Source organism: Tinamus guttatus, unplaced genomic scaffold (genome assembly GCF_059628265.1).
Source record: "Tinamus guttatus ecotype Peru unplaced genomic scaffold, ASM5962826v1 Tinamus_guttatus_pri_ptg000583l, whole genome shotgun sequence".
In the NCBI taxonomy this organism is placed as follows: Eukaryota; Metazoa; Chordata; class Aves; order Tinamiformes; family Tinamidae; genus Tinamus; species Tinamus guttatus.
Window position 1 is genome coordinate 1,584,955 of NW_028289117.1, and position 18,042 is coordinate 1,602,996.

General features: G+C 36.7%; 1 protein-coding gene across 7 annotated transcripts in view; it reads left to right on the forward strand.

Moving 5' to 3' along the window:
- Nucleotides 1-12,742, forward strand: part of ELAVL2 (ELAV like RNA binding protein 2) — an 86,812-nt gene extending 74,070 nt beyond the window's left edge. For 5 of the 7 annotated variants that reach the window (XM_088534676.1, XM_010212444.2, XM_088534674.1 and 2 more), the window contains 4 exons: nucleotides 4,069-4,222; nucleotides 6,626-6,851; nucleotides 10,115-10,153; nucleotides 10,676-12,742. In XM_088534676.1, the coding sequence (XP_088390802.1) occupies nucleotides 4,069-4,222; nucleotides 6,626-6,851; nucleotides 10,115-10,153; nucleotides 10,676-11,006 (750 nt within the window). In that variant the 3' untranslated portion in view covers nucleotides 11,007-12,742. The remainder of the gene's footprint in view (nucleotides 1-4,068; nucleotides 4,223-6,625; nucleotides 6,852-10,114; nucleotides 10,154-10,675) is intronic. The other 2 variants (XM_010212443.2, XM_088534675.1) reach the window with 1 other exon arrangement.
- The last annotated feature ends 5,300 nt before the right edge of the window (nucleotides 12,743-18,042 follow it).

An 18,042-nucleotide genomic window follows, 5' to 3' on the forward strand; every position in this document is an offset into this window, starting at 1 on the left:
CTCTGTGCTGAGTGGACTGCTGTCTCTTTAATGATTAAATTTGTCTGTTTCTGAAGAAGTCTCAGAGATTAAAGGAAAAGTAGTATCAAAAGCTGAGCTGAATTTTGCCCCAGAGTTGAAACCAGACTTTCCACTGGTCACCATGCTAAGCTTAGTTCATGAATGTCCATCCAGTTTTCTAGCCCTGCTGTGGTACTAGGTCTTCTGATCTGATCTTGGTTGGGGTTTGGTATCACTGATCTTCCTACTCTTAAGATCTCACTGATCTTTTTCTACTCTAAACAGTTTGAGTATACATTCATGAGTCTTTGCAGGTGAAATGTGATATATTTAGCTTGCAGTCTTTGGCAAATTCTTGCTTTTGCTTTGAACTGAAATCAAACATTAAGTTGCAGTCAGTTTAGACCTTGGCTTCTTGTCATTCTCCTCCAAATATGCCAAACATGCATTACTAGCCAAGACACTATCAATAGCTATCACTGGATTACCAGCCACTGTGAAATAATTCATATATGCTTGACAATGCAAGAAGAGTTGCAGTAAATATTTTGGCAGATTATGGTTCTGGAGTTAATTTTCTAAACTAAGGTGTAGAAGGGGTATCCTATAGGTAATATAGTTCATCTGGCTTGCTTTTTTTGGCTTGTTTTTTTCTTTGCTAAACTTCCTTGTGCACATTTCTGTCTTTATAAAGAAAATACATCTCTCTGCTCACACTATGCTTCCTCATCTTCATTCCGATATGATGAATCAAAATGTGTTGATGATGATGAAGGGTTCCATTACTTTGCTAGATTCAGTGTATCCTTTTTCTAAGCAAAGCACCTATAGAATTACTTTTAGAGCAGAATCCACACAGTTTGGACCATAATCAGGATTAAGCATATTGCTTAATAGCTTTGAAAGGCCCTCCTGAACTTCAAGGTGTTTTTTTTTTTTTTTTAAAAAAAAAAAAAAAAAGAACTTGGTCAAATATAGTTTGACCAAGTTTTCTATGGAGAAAACTCCATAGATAAATATTAGACCTGCAGTTGGGACAATTTTCTATCTTTAATTGCAAAGGTGAGTCAACTCTTCAGAAGACCTGATCAAATAAATGGGCAAAGAAAAAGTTGCATGAGGCATATGTAGAACTAAACAGAAAAAAAATCAAGGCATCTTAATTGCAGATTTTGGAAGGGAATGAAAAAACTTTAGGTAAATTTGAGAGGTGTCAGAGATGCATGCAAGAGTGTGTCTTTTGTAGTCTAGTTTACTTACTAACTTAGAGTCTAAGCTCCCCTGCATCCACTGGCATCAAATTTTGCATTGATAACAGTTCAGTGATAATGCTATTCAATTAGAAAATAGATTCTTTTTCTCTACCCTTCTAAATTTGGAGAGGGATAGAAAAAATCCTCTATGTGAAAGCAAGTAGTAGTGTCCCTGGCCTTATCCCCTAAGTCGTTTGTCTCTATTTTCTTGGCGCTGGCTCCCATTAAGTTTTTCTTAAGTGTGCCATGGAGATTTATCTTAAGTAAGCTCATAGCCAGCTTGAGCAAGCTCTTCCCTTTTTGAACGGCTTGGGCTGTAGGGGTGACTGTGTAAGATATTTAACAAAGCAAACCGTCACTTTCTCCATGCTTTTCTCTCTGGTGTAGACTGCTTTTGTACCTGTGTGAATATGGTAAATGTGTATACTTAGGCTTGCAGAAGGCTAGGAGAAAGACTCAAACTGTGCTCAACTGTACTCAGATGTACAAAGGTACATTTGAAGGAAAGGTGCAATACATCCTGCATGCCAGATGAAGTCTGAGATGATACAGAATAAAGGGGGGGAAAAATAACCCTCAGACTCCAAATTTGCAAGTATCAGACTTTACCTCCACAGCCTGTGATGGTAGTGGCTTTACTAATTCAAAAGTTTTACCAAAACTTTTGCATTAAACGGTTGTGCCAAGAACTAATAAAAATCCTGCTACTTGACACAGCTGTCAGAAAACCTGTAAAACTGGTAATTGAAGAGTAATTGCTGTTATCTTTGTCTTAATTGTAAAACCATGCTTTACCCTTATCTCTTTCTGCAGTTCCACTTGTACCTTGGTGTCCTTGACTTTTCAGATACTCATCTGAGAAGAGGACATGGTTGATTAAGCAAAAACTGTAAAATGAGAGAACAGTAGGATCTCTCTTCCTTTCCTTCTGTGAAGGAGCTCATGTTACTGATTATATCAGGACTTTGGAGTAGTGAATTTTCTCAGGCAAATTTTAAGAAACAGAAATTACGTATTGGGAATAATTTTGCCTTTCTCTAAGAACTAGTTAAATTTTTCATCTGCCTTGTGAAAGGCTCTTGGGAATCAGATATTCTCATGTTAGGTACCTGACTGCTGCTATCATAAGCTGAAACATCTATTATCCTGTGTCTTGCCACCTCTGATTTACAAGATGCTATCATTGCTGAAGTTCAAATGAAAATTCTCAGTAGTGTATAGAAATACTATATTGTATGATGTTGTGAAGAGACCCCAGTCATCTTTTACTGCTATAAATTTGGTAGCAGGGTACGTGTAAGTATAAATACTATTATTGTTATTGTATGAATCCGCCTGTAGCAAAACAAGCCCTAGTGTCTTCTGTAGTGTCTTCTACAAGTAATGCTGTGTTGTATTGACTTTTGATAGAGAATACCTATTACCTACCAAAACCTACTTAAGGTTTTGGTTGACAAGAATCAAGTGAAAGTATGTGATGATCAATTCCTGTCTGCCTTACAAATATGTATTTTTTGTGGTACCATACCTTGATGGGGAGGAGAGGTAGAAAAAAGTAACAATTAAAAAAAAAATCCTAGACAGATTTGAAGAGGGAAAGAATGAATTTATTCACAGCTGCTGCTGTTTGTGATGTGGGATGGTATTTTATGTCACAGATTTTGTAGGTCAGTCCCATTTAGCCAGCTGTAGAAGCCATCTTCCATAGCCTGTTATAAAGAAGATCCCTTGTGGGGATCATAGTGGTGTTCAGGGTGCTTCTGATTTAATCAGCTGAAGTACTAGGCTCTCTGCTTCAGTTGTTGTTTTCATTTGGTTTTTTGCAGGGCTCTTGGAGTCTGCTAAGGACATGTAGCACCAAGAAGGGGAGAGGATATGAAAATAATTGCTAAACTATTAGCCAGAAGGTTTCCTAGGAGAGCTAAATTCCAGCTGCCTTAAAGGCAGCTGATTCTTCCCTGAAGGGAATAGGGATAAATCAGAAGACTTCTCAAGGTTCCTTTTAGCATGTAACTTTTTTAGTTTTTTGGCTTATCCTGTTGCATGTACATGGACCTCGAGGTATATTATCTTTGCTGGGAAAAAAAAATCATTTTCCTGTCCAGGTTCTAGTGAGAAGTACTGAACACTTCTCAATAGGCTGTTTTTAGAGCACATATTTAAGGGTTGTTTTATCTTTGCCTTTGAAGATAGCAAAAATATTCTTGCATGGTGCTTTGAGGCAACATGTCAAAAGTTCAATCTGAAAGGACTTGGGGAGCTTTCACCACTATTCAGCATTTTGCTGGCAGAGGTCTGTCTGTAGTCCAAGTGTATTTTGAAACCCCACTTCAATCCCTCATTCTTCTTTTGACTTACAACTGCGTTTCATTTGATACTGTGCTAACATTTAAAGTGATCATTTTAGAGGAGGAAAAAAAATAAACTTGTGAATTTGCAAGTGCTTTGGATTGCCTTTCTCTGTGTTCCTGACCTTGATCCAAACTGAAGTCTTTGTTTGGTGTGTCTCTAACGATAATCAAAAGGAAAGCTGCCTTAGATCTCTTTAAATCCTATTTTTAATTTTATAATTAACTGAAAAAGAAAATTTTATCCAGACATATATTTTCACTAAGGACAAAAAGCTTGCTTAGATTATAATTTGCATCTTGAGTGGATGTAGTCAACTTCTGCTGTTGACCTATGTTGCATTCCTTTAGTCAACAACAAAAAATCATTCTTGGAGGTATTGCTTCATTTCAACCCTTTTAGAAACAGCACTTGAGTTTTCTGTGTGTGTGTTTTGTTTTTTGTTTTTAACTTTCCCCTTCTGAAGGTTTCATACGCGCGACCAAGCTCAGCTTCTATCAGAGATGCGAATTTGTATGTCAGCGGACTCCCAAAAACAATGACCCAAAAAGAACTGGAACAGCTCTTTTCCCAGTACGGACGCATTATTACGTCCCGTATACTCGTTGACCAAGTTACTGGTAAGTAGGCAGTTCTGCGTTTTCTCACCCTCCTTTTCTTAAAGTGTTAATTTGAGAAATATTTCATCTTTTAATGCAACAGTCATGTCTATGGAATGTGTGAAAGAAAGGTGTATGTGGGCCAGTTTTTTTTTTGTGCTGGACTTGTTCATAAATATGCATAGACAAAAATAGATCGTGGTGTGTACTGAACCAGCTTGAGTCGTTTCCACCCTGAAGGTGCAGGTTTGAAGCCTGTTCTGTGACTTGTAATAAATTTACAGCTGCTATAATCTTTTCCAAGCTGCTGTGAAAAAATAGTCCCTATGGTCTTCATGAAATGCCATTAAACAAATTATTTATAAAATAGAATTGTGCAGGAATGCACAGTTGATCCTCTGTAGATAGGATTACGAAAGACTTGGTCTGTTAATTGCTGTTAGGCTGATTTCGGGGTTGCCCCATTAATTATGGGCACTCTGAACATAAACTTTGAGCTCCTCTGGAGCAGATAAATTCTGTGATTAATGGTGATATAAAGAACCAAACTCCAGTAGGTTATTGCAGTGTGTGACTAAAACATGGAATAGGTGTCAGCTACCAGTGATATTGTGTGATCACTGGCCAAAATAGCACAGTAATACGTGTTTGCCATGTATTCAAGATGACTCAGTGGCTGATTTAGAAATTGAGGAACTTTAAAGTTTGCTTCATTACCTTTTTCCAGCAAGCATCTTGTAAAAATTATCAAAACCTCTGTCTCAGTACAGAGACATTTTTGAAGAATAAAGACATAGAAACAAGAATTCTCATCCCACTAAAAAAAAAAAGGGGGGGGGGGACTGGGGAGAAGGGAGGCAGGCAGATATTCGTTACTCATCTAATTGTGCTCATCTAGTGTTTTGGGCTTGTTTTTCCTCATGCTTGTTCTCAAAGTTTTGTGTCACCTTGGGGTGATAACATTCAGCAGCCAGAGGTCATGAAACTTTCAAGTGGTCCTACTTTAAAGAAATGACTGCATGCAAGTATTTGACACTTAGAGAAGGTGTCTTATGCACTCCTTTGCAATTCCATTACGTTAACACAGATCCCAATATTAACACACAATATTTGTTGAATTTTTAAATAGTGAGGCTTGGGAGTGTAAAGAGGCAGAGAGAGTAAATTTGAAGGCAAAATAGTGACTTAGAGGAGAATCAGATCTGCAGGTCAGGCTCCCAGTTTTTTATTGTGTGTTCTCATATATTCATGCCCAGAAGTGGAATGATTTGACAAATGGTCAAAGTAAGTAAATATAATTCAACTTATAAATATGTGCACTGTAATTCTGAATACTTATAAACCTTAATATGTGCAAAGTACTTCTCTGGTATAGACTGTTCATGCTTTAGGTTTTTTTCTCAAATTATTGAGAACAGAGAAGATGAATCAAAATGGTATGAATAATAAGGTTGTGACACAAACTGACAGATAAAAAATGCAAAGTTGAAGCTGTGACACATGCTTCATACCTTTCTTATGCCTGTTCGTTGTCTGCTTGTTGGTTCAAATTGTCACTGTTTATGAACAGAATATATTTCTTGTCACAAATGTCTTTTTCAAGTGAGGACAACTAAGATGCAAGAAGATCTGACTATAAGAATATTATTTTGTGTACTTTGCTGTTTAGCTATAGTGGCTTTAATATTAATAAGCTCAAGCATGAACATCTTCTTTTATTTTACTCATGCTATGGTATGAGTTTTGAAATTGATTTTTCTAAGACATTTCACAAACCCTTACTTGACACCCTTGTGTATTTTTTTAAAGAAATATTTAGATTAGAAACTATTAGATTAGAAAGACTCTATAGTACAAGTACTCTAAAAAATCACTAACAAAAGCATGCAGTAGTTTGAAACTGAATGTTGGTTTTAAAGAAATAAGCACTGATTGTTAAAACAGGACAGCAATTCTCATTCTAGTAATCTAGAACCTGCACTGCATTATTGGTGTTTTTACCATATCCTCTCCGATTTCAACTTCCAAGGGATTCTATAGGAGACCATAAGCCAAGTTTTGCAGCTAGGATGATCTTAACCTATCTACATAAACTAAATTGACACTACAGTGCAGCGTTTTCTGAAATCCTTTTCCCCTTCATCTCAATTGGCCCCTTCCCCCAACTGACATTTTTAGATAGATCTTCCCTTCAGATCCTTATATTTTCATTTTCTTGACTGTATTTCCCCCCAACTTTCTAAGCATTCTTTCTACACTGTGCAACTTGTCACCCAAATATAAGTTTGGGAGTCGCAAAGTCTTACTTCTATCAACAAATGCTTAGTTTTATGGAGGGGGGGAGCGGGGAAGGGAAATTGTCTTAATGCTGGACACCCCAGAGTCTCTGAGCTAATTAGTGTATGCATTCCTCGTCATATGCAGGAGTGTCGAGGGGTGTGGGCTTTATCCGTTTTGACAAGCGCATTGAAGCAGAAGAAGCAATAAAGGGTTTGAATGGCCAGAAACCTCCAGGTGCCACAGAGCCCATCACTGTCAAGTTTGCAAACAACCCAAGCCAAAAAACGAACCAGGCCATCCTTTCCCAGCTCTACCACTCTCCAAACAGAAGGTATCCAGGACCTCTTGCTCAGCAGGCTCAACGTTTTAGGTAAATCTTACTTATGTATGAATTAACTGCTGTAAGCCTCTCTGTTCCGGTGGTTCTGTCAGCTTGTTTTTCCTGCTGCTTCCTTTCCCTACTTGCCAGACCTCTGTATGGGTAAGCAACCTGTGGAAGTTTTGAACTTTTGCCGCTATGTTCCAGAAATATAGTTAAAGGCAGAAAAGCAGCTTACAGCTTTTCATTATCTAATAAACCTGCTTAAATATATTTTTATTTTAAAGCTTTTATTTACCTAGATTTCTTGTTGATATAATGTGTGAGTTGAGTAGCATTAATGTAGACAACTCAATATTCTTAACCATGTACCATGCCATAGCCAGCCAGTTTCCCTTGGCCTTTCCTCCCCTTTATGGCTTTTAGTTCTTCGTCTCGTTAGTTAGCAATCTAAATCTGGCCTGCCACATTCTGCCTTGTCATATTCCCCATTTTTTAATGAGAATGTCTTCCAAGATTTTCTGCATGCATCTTCTGTGTTCCTGAAGTGTTGACTACAGCCATAGTTTCCCATGATATTTAATGTGTTGTAAAGGGACAGATGGTGATAGCAGAGGGAAACAAATATCGTATTAACTACATTCATAATCAAAACAGACTTTGTGATACTGGTCACTGCTTCTTACCTCCCTTTGGGCTGTGTGATGAGAATATGTTAAACATTAATGCCGTGAAACATTATTTTTCAAGAAATAAAATTCATCTGGCAGTTCAAAAGGTAATGAACTGTACTTTGTACCCTTTACAACAGCCCCCAAGTCCTAGGCTTAATGTGCAAATAGAGTTTGTGGATTATGCTTCTGGCACGATTTGTGAATCTTATTCAGCTTCACAGCCTTGAGCTGTCCTGCAGGTGTCTTACCAGTGTAATGATAAACATTGATGAAGGCTGTCTTCCTTGGGGAATACAGATAACTGTTTTTGTCCATTACTGGGTAAATTTTCACACATAGTTCCTTAGGGAATAAAAAGGGCTGGCTTAAGCAGGATGCTACATATTGAATAAAAGTAGACTTCCCCTCGTTCCATAGATAGGTATGACTGCTCTCATACGGAGCATACTTTTAGGATGACTGGCAATGTAGTATCATGAAGTAAGATCATGAGAGTGCTTTTGTACAGATGTGAAAAATGAGATAGATAATCCTTGCTGATAAGGCCTGTGTGTTACAGCATACAACATCTTGCAGCAAGACTGGCCTTTTAATTCCTTGAGTTTTTCAAAGTGTACTTGTACCCAGATACTCAGCTGCTTTCAGTGTTACTGATGCCAAGTAGGGTAGCAGCAGGAGTAGGTCAATTTAAAAAATACATTTAAACACATTTAAATACAGATATCTGTTACGATTAGTAAAAATTCCCCAACTGTTTTTGCTTTAGATGAGATCTAAAGCTCTTTGCAATTGCAATGTATCAATAAATAACACTTTCCCTACAAAACTAGCTATCAGAACTTTGCTGTGTTTCCTTTTGTAGTCCTTTATAAGGGCATCTTTATGCATGTACTTACACTAGAAAGCTTTTGCCAAGATTGTCAAGTTTGCTTGAAACAATCCAAGAGGTGATGTGACTTGCCCTATTTGAGAATAGTAACAGCAAAAATCACTGAGTAGATACTGTCTAGTGAATAAGAGGATAAGAAAGTCTTCTAATTGTGTATTTAAGGGCTTTACTTAGTTACTTTTGTGGCAGTACTTGTAGCTGTGCTGAGCACAAGGTTCAGTGGCAGAATTAACTGCTGAAATTGACTTGTGTACTCCAACTTCAGTTAGGTCTTCCACATGTGAAAAATTCTACCTACTGAAACTTAAGACCTAAACTCGGTAATGGAGACTTGAAAATGCAGAGTTAGGAGTAAACCCGAATGTCGCCTCAAAGGAAAGAAAGTGGAGTATTGTAGGTATTCTTTTCATTCCGTTTTTGCCAATAAAAATCTTGAGCCAAACTTTGAAAAGCAGCTGAATATAATTGTGCCCTGCAGGGGCACAACTTAAGCAGCAACTTAAAACATCTTTAAAAATTGTTCGGTAAGTTCAGAATGTTCAAAAAGACTGCATCTTTCCAAAGTCTTAAGTCATCCAGACAACTTAAACTTTGTAATGGCCATAACGTTACTATATGGAGTCTTCATTTAAGTGTCCTACAAAGAGTTGTAAGTTCTGCCTTTTGTGCTGTTGCTGGGCAGCCCTGGGAAGAGTCTAGCTCAGTGTTATTTACTCCTCTTGTCAGGTATTTGTACTTGTTGGGAAGGTCTCTCTTTTCCACACTGAACGCATGAGTTCTCCACCAGTTCTCTCCACCTCTCGTCCCATGAGAGATGCTTCAGCCCCTCGGTCATTTTTGCAGACCTCCATTTTGTCCTGGGGAATGCAGCACTGGAACCAGCCTCCCCAGGGCCAGGTGGAAGGGGAAATCTCTTGTACCTAGGAGCAGTTCTAGCACAGTTAAAAATTGAATTAATTTCAGATTAGAAGTGAACCTTTACTTTCAAAGCCCATCTTCTGTGGTAAAAATTTCAGCAAGAAATTCCTCATATTTGCTTGTCCTTGGTATGTCTGAACTTTTCCCAGAGAAAATCAGGGTTTCTCTAAAGAGAGATGCTTCTTGCAGGAGCACTTAAAGAATAAGATTAAAGACTGTTATTGAGATCGTTGGAGTATCGTGTATTCCAGCTATCAACTGGATCACCTGCAATGCTTTTAAGGTTGAGTTGTATACTATTATTTACTAGTCTGGCAAATGGTGAGGGAAGCAACATATGGGGAAAGCTTATAGTTTAATATAAAATTTAACATTTATTAATATCCTAAAATTGTTTGTTCTTACAATGCATATTCTAACACTTGTTACTGCTCTTAAAACCTGTGTCTGTGTGATTTGTGATTCCTCTCTTCGTAGGAGCAGATGACTCAAATTGATCAGAAACAGATTTATGGTCTGGAAAATTTCACTGAGGCTGATCACCGACTGTGTTTATAATAATGCAGCGGTTTGACTAACCCAACTTCTTGTAGCTGGACACTTTCTGAACTTCATTAGAGGGTCATGGTCAGATTGCACAAAAAAGCATCAATGCCTTGCTGTGTTTGAGATGCATATAATATGCTGATACTTTTTCTAAACTGCAGTGCTCAAGTTTTGTATCCTTTCCTGTAGAATAAAATGCAGGGGGACTGGCAATAATATATCAAGTTTCTTTGAGACTAGGCGTGGAAAAATCCAAAGACTAAAACACTTTGCTAAATGTTTTGTAGGTTGGACAATCTGCTGAACATGGCTTATGGAGTAAAGAGGTAATGAAGAATCATTAGATTAATAATGATTTATTAACAGATCACTTGCTAAGAGAAGTATTTTGAGTATTACTTCTTCCAGTAAGACTAATATTGGGCTCTCTTGCTTGTTGAGACTTGCAGGTGAAATTGTTCATTTCAGTGCATTGTGCACGTGAAAGAAAAATCTTTGGCAGTAGACTCATGGATTTCCTGTCTTACTAACTGTTAATCCCTACTAGTGTTAGCAGCATGTTTTTATTTTGTTTTTCTAAATGCTGCTTATTTCTAAACATTGCCAGACTTAACCTTGTTCCCCACTTCTGTATAGCATTGCATTATACATGTAGTCAGAAAAAACTTACAATGCTTCTTAATCTGGCTGAGGTGTCTATACACACTATGAAAAGCCTTGTGTTATTTACCCCTCCTTTTTAATCTTTTTTTTGATGGAAATCATTGTGAACGGACTTCTTACGGTGTTGTGTGTGTGTGTTGTTGTGTGTTTTTTTTTTTTTTTTTTTTCCCCTCCCCCTCCTTTAGTAGGTTTCCACCCATGACTATTGATGGAATGACCACTTTGGCTGGAATTAATATCCCTGGACATGCAGGAACCGGGTGGTGCATTTTTGTGTACAATTTGGCCCCTGATGCTGATGAGAGTATTCTCTGGCAAATGTTCGGACCTTTTGGAGCAGTAACCAATGTGAAGGTCATCCGTGACTTCAACACTAACAAGTGCAAAGGTTTTGGATTTGTGACTATGACAAACTATGATGAGGCAGCTATGGCAATAGCCAGCCTGAACGGATACCGCCTTGGGGACAGAGTATTGCAGGTCTCCTTTAAAACAAACAAAACGCACAAAGCCTGATTATTCTCAGTGCATTAATATGTGAAAACTCTACAACAAAGGCAATTTAAGAGAAACTTTATAGTGTCTTTGTTGTAAGTCAGCGTGGAAATGGGGATAAAATAACTACTTAGCATCCTAAGAATATGTGAGTTTTTTATTGCTAATATTTGAATTAAAACTTCTTAAATATCTTTTGTGTTTGAATATTGACAAGAGGTACAGGGTTTCTACCTGTTACAATGCATTCTATTGCCTTCTTGGAAGAAGGTAAACCTTTTAAAATGTTTCAGTTAAGGGAAGTTTTTCATGATTGCCTTGAAACCTATGAGTAAATATTGAGGCTTTGTGTTAACGTTTCTGGAGGAGTTTTTCTTATGTTGTATAATTTTGTGATTAGCTTTGTTTAATTTACTCTTTAACATATTGCTGTTTTGTTGTTTGAGATGTATTGAAGTTTACATTTTATTTATAAAGTAATAAGCAGTATTTATTTTATATTATCATTTCGGTTGGGGAACGGGAACACATTATAAAAGCTTATTGTAAGAATACTGGAGAACTTTTCGTAAAGCAGTACCTTGCCAAAGAGATAAGAGCCTCTTTGATGTGGGTTTAAAAAAGCATCTATTTTTATAAATAAATAAATAAATAAAATTTGGAGAAACTTTTTACTCGTCCTGGAACAAATATTTTGACTTGAATACTTTGAAAAATGTCTTCATATGACACCTAGTGAGCTTTCAGAACTTACCAGGAAACTTGCAGTTGTTGAGGGAAACGTTGAAAGATTTAGGATGTAGAATACTTTTGAGGTCTTTGTACTAAGATGTAGAATCAATGGGATGCCCTGTTGGTTTCATTTGTGTAATCAGCAGTGGGGCTTCGGTCATCCTGGTTATTAAGTGGTAGGTGGCTCACATTAATTTGTGATTTTGAAACAAATTAAAATTTTAAAAGCATATAAAAAGAGAGCAGGAAATTTAAAATGCTGAGACATAGGGAAAAAAAAAATCTGTTCTTCCTAAAGAATTCCCTTCAGATAGAGCTCATGGTGTTTAGTGATGTACTTGCTATTGTTTGAAGAATTGTTTTGTCTTAAAAGGCATTGTGTGTGGTTTGCGCAGTAGCAAACCATCTGAGGTGGTCTGAGTTGGACACATTGGGTGGTATTTTGAAAGTTATGTTCAAAGCTAACACCTGAGCTTTGTGTAATGTAAATAAGAACTTGAGTTATGAACCTTTCGGCTAATTTTGGTTTTAGTTTACTTTTTAGTTTACATGAAGAGTGATGTTCAAGTTTTGAATGTTTCTATATCAGTTTATTTCTTTGTAAATGGCATTAACATTGTTACTTGGGGTCTGCTTATTCATTTTTATTGTCCTGAGGACTTGAATTTAAAGCGCATCAGATCTGTTGCTATTTTTGTCTGTAGGTAGTCTAGCTTCAACTGTTTATGGTGATGCTACACTTTTGTTTATAAGTATGTTTGTGGTAAAATGAGCATAATCATAGGTTTTGAACAAATTTCCTTACATTTTTTCAGTTAAAAAAAAAAAAAAAAAACCTGTATGCTCTTGAAATTTAACTTTGTATGATGCTTAAATCACTATTTGGGGAAATAGTAAAAGTCTTTACTATGTATTAAAAGAAATTTAAGAGAAAAAAGACAATATTTTCTGATTAGCATCTAGCTTATAATAAATTTTTAAAGCAGCTGAAGGTTTTGATGCCTTCACCAGGATGCACTGACAACTATGTAGTTACGTCCTGCTTTTTGTATAAACTGAGATGCTCATACGCTTCCCCTTTAGAAAAAGCAATGTGTTATGCATAACATAGTTGTACATTTATCTTTGCAGTTGCTTTTGGTTCTTATTCTTTTTACCTGTAGTTAAAAACTTTTTAGTATAGTACAGTACATATACTGTGAAGCGCGTGCTAAAGTGAATAAGCAAGTTTTCATGCTGACCCACTCAATGCTATTAAAATCAATTGGCTTCCAGAGCACTTTTACATTCCTAGGTCCATTAGAGTGTTAAAGCTAATTCTTTGCACAAAAAAAAATATAATAAGAGAGGAGAAAAAAGAAATAAATAAAATCTTCCTGACTTGCCAGTGTCAGGAAAACAGTATCTACATGCTTCTTTCCTATACTACTGCATCAAACCAAGGCATTGATGAGAAGGCATGTAAATTGGGCTTCACTTTACAGTGTTTATCAGAGCACTTAGTAAAATGTAAGGCTGGTATTTATTTGAAGTTGTATAGTATGACTTTATTCACATCTGTTGGAATAGAAAATATATTCTGTTGAGTATTTAAGAGGCTGTACATGTTTTCTTTTGTGTTTGGATCCTTTGTACCTTTTCATGTTCAGTACATCAATAAACAAAGTTGAAGGGAAAACAGTGTCATAGCAGATCTTTCAATATGTCCTCCACCATAGCGGATATGCAGTCTGGGTGAAAAGTTCATGGTCAAGCTCTTGAGTTGGTCATCCATTTTAATTTTTTTTTTTAGAATTTAATTTTTTTTTTTTGATTTATTTTTTAATAACAAATGGATGAAAGATACAGAGTTGTATACCAGCTCTGTTATTTTAGAAATGATTCCAGACATCGTCACTTCAGTTTTATATGCAGGACAACAAATGAGGAACATTAAACAGAGTGTAGTGAGGAAAAAGCAGTTGTCTGTCTAGTAACCATTTATTTGGTATACTTAACGTATTTCATTAGGATAAATAGAGAGGAAGTGTTTTTATTTTTATTTACTGTGGTGACCATTTGATTGCTATGTTAATTTCTGATCTCCATGAATTCAAAACATGCTGGTAAATATCTAGTGAACTTCCTTTTCTGTTGCCTCTACCCAACTCCTAAACTTCTTAAATTTGGAATTCTTGACTAAATTCTTAAATTTCTTCAAATGGCAAGAATCTAAATTCAGTTTTAAGATAGCAGTATTTCTGGTCTCGCTGATTTAGTTAACCAATGATTGGGAATAAGGGTCCAGACACGTAATAGGTCTCCAAAACATGGTATATGAGTATCAGTTTTTAGTTTTGAGGGGGTGGCAGGAGGAGGGGAGTGCCTTTTTTTGTTTGTTTGTTTTTAATATTTGCTTTTAAAGGAAACATCACAGTAAGAACTAAAAGCAAAAAAAAAAAAAAAAAAAAAAAAAAGTTGTAATGTGCAGCTTCTCCCATTGAGACATAGTGTTCCAGGCAGGTTTATTTGGAGGGACGGGTTTGTAAGTCTCTTGAGCAAAGATGATACTTTGCAATATCTTATTAAGTCATAAACAAGGTGTTAATACACTGATTCTTTGCTTCAAATTCAGAAGTAATGTCTTCTTTGTTGTGCTCTTTGGCTCAAGACCTCAAAGCTTGACAGCAAATACAGAGCTTTATTTGGAGCTAATATTCTAGCATGGAGATCTGTGTTTTCAGGTTGCATGCTTTTTTGGAAGTGTAGTCTTAGTTATAAACTTAAACCAGTTAGAGTGCAGTAGAATCAGCTAGGTGCAACTATTTTTTTAATTTAGAAATAACGGCAAAATGTGTTTGTTTAATTGTCTTCATTGAATAACTGGGTGTAGGAGTTGATAAATTGAGGAACCTGGCATGAATTTATAGCGATAGGACTTTTCTCTCTGTTTTTAAAGCTTTAAAGTTAAAGGTAGAAAATGTGAAAATGCTTTACAGGGTGTAGCAGAGGAGTGTTACTTTCTTTTGAAGTACCTAAATATCTGATAAGAGTTCCAGAAACGTGTGAACATCTCTATGGGATGCAATGCAGGAGATGGTGATAAGCTGTGAACCTGCTACAATAGTGGGGACACATGTGCTAGCTGGGAGACTTGTGGAAGGGTTTTGCTTTTGCAGAAAAAAATGCCAGAAGTTAGTTATATCCAAAGTCATCGGTACTGATGAGTGTGGCATGCTCTGTGCTGCTGATCAGGGCTAGCTGATGTTCAAAAGATGTTTGGGTATTTGTATCTGATTGCCACTTAACATAAGCTGTGTCCAGGTCTAACCAGTATCTGAGAAAGGTGAGTTACTGATGGAAAAGCAATGAACAGCTTGAACTCCCCAACAAAATATTAGTGGCTATATTTCTATATAGAATTTGAATGTCTAGCAGAGTTTTTTAGCTTTCATTCTATAATTGTGTGACAGAAATCAAAACTGTTGAGAAAGACTCCAAGAGATTGTAAAACAATAGCCTGAAACTGGGGTATTTCATCCTTACCAGAAAGTAGTACTTTGGCTGTTCTTTTTAAGCTTTTAGGTCCTGCACTCTGTGGGCAGTTTGGTTTTCTTTTGTTTGTTTGTTTTTGTCCAAACTATACTTTTTTATATGTCCTACTCCTGCATTCAAAACCAGTGCTAGAATGACCAATCTTTTGTATCAATAAAAGTGAAACAACATAATATTATCACATGAGAAGTCATCTGGTCAAGCAGCTTGAAATGATTAAGTGGTGGGAATCAGGTCTCCAGATGGGAGCAGGCGTAGAGGTGCACTGTGATGGTATGTAGGAAGGGTCTGTTGTTTGGGAAAGAGGAGTTTAATCTGAAAGGCTTGACTTTTTTTGGCCATGCTGGGAATAGAAGCTTAACACATTAAGGGTCATATTCTTCCGCTTTCTTGTTATTTTTAGGTTGTGGTTGGCAAAATACTATATTTCTAGAATAATTAATAGTTCTAAAACATAGACTATTTGCCAGCATCCCTTCAAAACAATCTCTATATAAATAAATACATATCTTCTATATATATAAAATGGGTCAATAATTTCTTCGTGTCTGCCTATCTAAAAAATTCAGTGTTCCTTTGTTTTCTAAAAGGTAATTCTCTTGCAGCCGCTCTTATTTTAGACCATAGGTGGAGACATGCCAAGGTGGAACACACCTTTCCCCACTAATATTTGTGCCATTGTAAAAATATATGAAGAGAGAAAATATTATATCAGACTGCTTAGTTATTCTGTCCTTGATTAACATTGTCACTCCACAACAATTCAGTTTCATCCTTCCCTTCAAGGTGCCTGTCTTTTCTATTTGAAAACTTGTGTTTTCTGTCTCAAACTGGGACTGGAGTCAGCTCCTTTTGGTTGAAGCACTTTCTTTCTGAAAAAGGTGACATGTTGCACTTGCATTGTGAGCAGCTGCAGTATCCATTTTTATTGCCAAAAACTCAGGTCTGTTACAAATGTGAATATGGATAATGTACCTTTTTTTTTTCAAAAAAGTATGAACAAAAGACTATTTAATCCTCAAGTGATATTTTTAGAGTAATTGTACTGACTGATCTAAGTACTTTGTTTTGCCAATACAAAAGAAAAAAAGTGTGGGCTGCCTCCAGTCCTACTCATGTTGTGCTGTCACTCAGCAGCCCCAATTTAAAGAACAGAATATCTGATATAATACATAGCTAATATTTCTGGAGATAGAGGTTTTTGTTAAGATGAGTGGAAGTCATAACAGGAGGAAAGTGAACTGCCGTTGTTGCTTTCAAAGATTAATGACAAAACTTGTAATAGAATTCATTTTTCTTGCCACCTTGTTCAGATCCTCTGATCCAAAGCTAACACATTATAAATGTAGATGGCCACTTCTTGGAAGCAAATCAAGGATCAAGCATTGACCAAAATGAAGAGTTCATGAGGGAAATGAATCTTCAGATGGCCTCTAAGGATGACTAACATTTCTTATTTCAAAAGGCATTCCCTTTGCCTCTTTGGCTTGATATTACTTTCTCTTGGAAAATCAGCAGAAGCCTGAAAGAGTCCTTTCAAATCCTTTTCAGTAGGAAAGGTAATACCACTTTTTGATTATAACAAAATGTAATACCAAGCTATTAGTCTCCCTCTGTGTTCTCCAGCTTTTTATATAGGTTTTAGAAAAAAAAGCAAACTGGTCTTCATTTTCTCCTTGTTGAACTGTGACTGGTGAAGTGTGTTGTGTTTTTGGAGGGCTTACCTGGTTATGGTAAATACTGAGAGCTCCTGTTTAAAAAAGAAAACTAATAAATTTTTTTCAGGGTAAAATTCCTTAGATACTCCCTAGAAAAGGCTATTTAGAACTCCTAGAAAGTGATACCCAAATTTCTTTTCTTGTGACAGAATATAAATTCTACTAGATATATCAAATAACACGTTGTTCCACACAGTACACAACACGTTGTTTTTCCTTAGTGGTAACTGTGGATGAGAGTTTCTGTAGGTGTTTTGGGTGAAGGCATTGTCTTACCATAATGGCTACTGTTGGGCAGTATTTTCACCTTAGATTGCTACTGAACATGGGACCCCACAATAGTATGATGATATCACCATGGAAATCACCAGTCTTCTCGAACTTTGGTCTTCAGCTTTTCTAGATGCCTTGCTTAGAAAAGAGCCTTGTGATCTGGTGAGTCTGTAGTGTCAAATATTGCATCCTTTCAGTAAGAAGTGTTAACTTTTCAGAAATGGGCAAACTTGCAAATTCAGAGCAGTTTGTCAGAATTAGCAGTAGTTGCTGAATTGGAAGCTCGTTTGGGATTTCATGTTTTTTCAGGTAAATTTCCTCCCATGTATCTATGTACTGAGAGTAGGCAGTTACAGATAGTGTCAGGCTTTGGGAGAAATGCCTGTTCCTGAAGATGTGTCCTTTCTTGGTGGCCAAGTAAAACCAGAGGATATTGAAAATAGAGAACTGGCTTTGGATTCAAACTGGCAAAGCACTGAAGTGCTTCAGTATTTCTGCAGAATGTATGAATCTGGTTCTGCATCATGCAGAAGTCATTAGTGCCATAACAAACCATAACAAATAGGATGAAGTGAGCAGTTTTGAGCTTGATTGTCTAAGGAGCCTATTTATGCAGAAGAGTGCTTCAGTTTGGTTGTGAAGGAGAGCCCATGAGATGCATCTAAAGTGGAATTCCCATTAAACTTGCTGATGTGCCCTTTTCTTAAATGAGCCTTGTGGCAGGCCAGAGCTTGGGGAAGACACATCTCACTTTTGTTTGTGGCACTTAAATGTTGATACTGTCACCTGGCTTCCTTGGA